Source organism: Frankliniella occidentalis, unplaced genomic scaffold (assembly GCF_000697945.3).
Source record: "Frankliniella occidentalis isolate FOCC.00 unplaced genomic scaffold, Focc_3.1 Scaffold3552, whole genome shotgun sequence".
Classification (NCBI taxonomy): Eukaryota; Metazoa; Arthropoda; class Insecta; order Thysanoptera; family Thripidae; genus Frankliniella; species Frankliniella occidentalis.
Genome location: NW_026270609.1, coordinates 1 through 2,719, shown reverse-complemented (window position 1 = coordinate 2,719; position 2,719 = coordinate 1). Strand labels below are relative to the sequence as shown.

The following is a 2,719-nucleotide window of genomic DNA, read 5'->3' as shown; positions in this document are numbered from 1 at the left end:
GGGGGCGAGTGGGGCGCGGCGCGGCGTGGCGGCACATCACGACCCCCGGCCCGACCCGACCAGTTATCCGCTTCCGATACCAGTAGATGTGTAATAACGATGCTAATCAATGTTAATACGTTTGGACCGCCTTCGAGGAAAAGTGAGCTCGCTCTAGCTCGGGCAAAACGCGTGCCTCGTCATTCAATTACGACTTGGGGGCGGGGCGGGGCCGACCTGCCGCCTGGGAACACGGGCACGCCGCCAAGGGGAAGGACGTGCGCACTACTGGATCGCCGAGTACGACAACGATGCCGCGCCCACAAAAACCCGACACGACATATTTTGCTCGCAATACACCCTCTGTGTCTGACTTGTTGCAGCTGTGGTGGGCGAGGGCTTCCCCCGGCTACCACGCCGTCTCTGGGGGCAGTCGCCGTGGCCGATGAACTTCCCACAGGAGGTCATCGTCGACGACGTCGGCGTCCGTGGCATCCTGGATGGACTCCTGGAACACGTCCCCGTTGACGCCTTCTACTGGAGCAGCGACCACGACAGGGTACGTTTTTGCTGCTGAAAACTGTGAGGGGAGAAAATGGAACAAAAAGCATCCCTGGTGGGGATCGAACCCACGACCTTTGGATTAGAAGTCCAACGCGCTATCCTCTGCGCCACAGGGACTTGTTATACCTGGCTCAGTGATGCGCGTACTGTCTCACTCGACCGCTTCTGTCTCTTCCCCTCAGGAGGTGCCCGGCTACCTGTCCCAGGTGCGCTGGCAGGTAAGATCCTCGTCCGGTCGCGTGGAAGCCGTCCCAGACAACGGCGTGCCTTCGGATCAGCTGCTCGAGATGGCGCGGACCTCGGAGCTCCTCGTGAGGACGTGGTACGAGATGGCAGCTTACTCTTCACTGACAGCGAGCGAAACAAACACGTTGTTTTACTTCAAAGGCTCTTTCTTGTTGACAGTGAAGCGCGATGCAATTCACCAATCGTCCTGCGAGTCGGGACGGTGCCGGGTCCGAAGGACACCCGAAGAGCGCAACGACGGGGACGCGCGCCGGCGCGGTCCAAGAAGGACTCCAAGAAAGTCACCAGGATGGCCAGCCCGACCAGCTCGAGCACGGAGGTTGACGAGAGGACAAGCGTCTTCCAGGTTGACGAGGGCGGAGCTGACGAGGTGGACGCCACCGCGGTGGGCAAGAAGAGGGGGGTGATCGTGCAGGAGACGGACGCGGAGAAGGGCAAGACGACGGAGGTGGGCGTCCAGACCACTCCACGGCTCGCACGGCGAGTGAACCTGAGCCTAAGTATCGCCCCACCCCCCACGGCCGAGCTAACACCTTCGGCCACAAACACCTCAGAGCCGTCGACGCCGACAAACTCGCCCATTTCGAGTCCCACGTGGCACGAGTACTTTACGCCCCAGGGTGTAGTGGATACAGACCCACTTCTTCACGTTGAAGTCAAGGCGGGTGATTCTGCTCAGAGCGATTCTCTTCCTGCGCCGATGCTGCAGCAATCTGCAGATGAGCCTGCGTCCACCGGCGAGGTGGAATGCACCCCGCTGCCCGACTCGCCCCCCAGAACAGTCCGGGCGACACCAGAGATCAAAACCGAGGGCGCCCACGCGATGCACCGTCCAACGGAAGACGAGTGCCAGATCGTGTTCGGGAGCGGGGGAGAGGCGGGCGGGGAGCCGAGCAGCAGCAAGGCCGTGTTCGCGAGGGGCAAAACGCCCCAGCTGCCCTCCACTCCGCCGCCGCCAACACCACCGAGCACCCCGTTCTGGTTGGGCGCCAACGAGGAGCTGCTGCAGCTGCAGTCCGTCGCCATTGTGCAGGCTGCGGCCAGGCAGCTGCGGGGGGAGAGTTCCCCGCCCCCAGACACACAGACACCCTCGGGCCCATTCCAGGAGGCCCCCGTCCCTCCATCCCCTGCGAACGAGGCAGCCCTTCATTCGGCCCATGAGGCTACGGTCCTTGCTACCCCAGTGCAGGAGTCGCCACACCTTCTTTCAGAACACAATGAGCTACACCTGCATCCGAACGCACAGGGAATTCCCGCTTCTCACAAAATCGAGGCATCCAAACAGCCCGGCAACGCGATTTCCCTACCACGATACAACCTGGCCCAGGGCAGTCCCACAGTCCGTTCCTTGCCGACAAGGTCCACTCCGCGGCCACAACCACGGCATTGGCCTTTGGTGCCGGTGCTCAAGAAGCCAGACGCACCACCGGCTAAAACCAACAAACGCGTCTCTTTCGACGAGAACCTGGTGAAGGAGTTGGCCCCGACCGAACAGGAGTGGCCCAAGGATGCAGCACCGCGGGTGGATGACCCAGAAACCACAGAGCAGGAGGAGCAGCCCCTGGTGCGCATCACTTGTTGGGCTGCGAGAAATCAAGATTCCGGTTGTCCACAAAATAATCCTCGGAAGGAAAGCGACGCCGCCAAAAAGAAAACCGAAGCCATCGAACATCCCCAAAGCCAGCCGCCAGCTCAGAGACTGCGGAAGCCGTGGGTCAGATCCTCCAGGCCTGGGCTCCAGCTCGCGGTCCCCGACATCATTCCAATCAACACCATAGCCTCGGTGGTCCCTCGGACCAGGACCCGCAAGCTTTCAGACGGCTACAGGACACCATTCAGGTCCGTGCCATTGTGCCTTCCGTCACCTGCTCTGGACATGTAAGATGCTAGGAACTCAGCAGCACCTTCTGTATGCTTCAATATCAAGCGG

General features: G+C 61.3%; 1 protein-coding gene and 1 non-coding gene across 2 annotated transcripts; one reads left to right on the top strand and one right to left on the bottom strand.

Annotated features, from left to right (window-relative positions):
* Positions 1-362: 362 nt before the first annotated feature.
* On the top strand, positions 363-2,712 carry LOC113204303 (fibrous sheath CABYR-binding protein-like; the record flags this gene model as incomplete). Its single annotated transcript, XM_052276590.1, is given in 3 exon segments — positions 363-538; positions 726-865; positions 949-2,712. Coding segments are annotated over 3 exon segments (2,039 nt in total), but the record flags the coding sequence as incomplete, so codon positions are not given.
* Positions 588-660, bottom strand: Trnar-ucu (transfer RNA arginine (anticodon UCU)). Its single transcript has one exon. It is a non-coding gene; the product is annotated as a tRNA-Arg (tRNA).
* Positions 2,713-2,719: the final 7 nt, after the last annotated feature.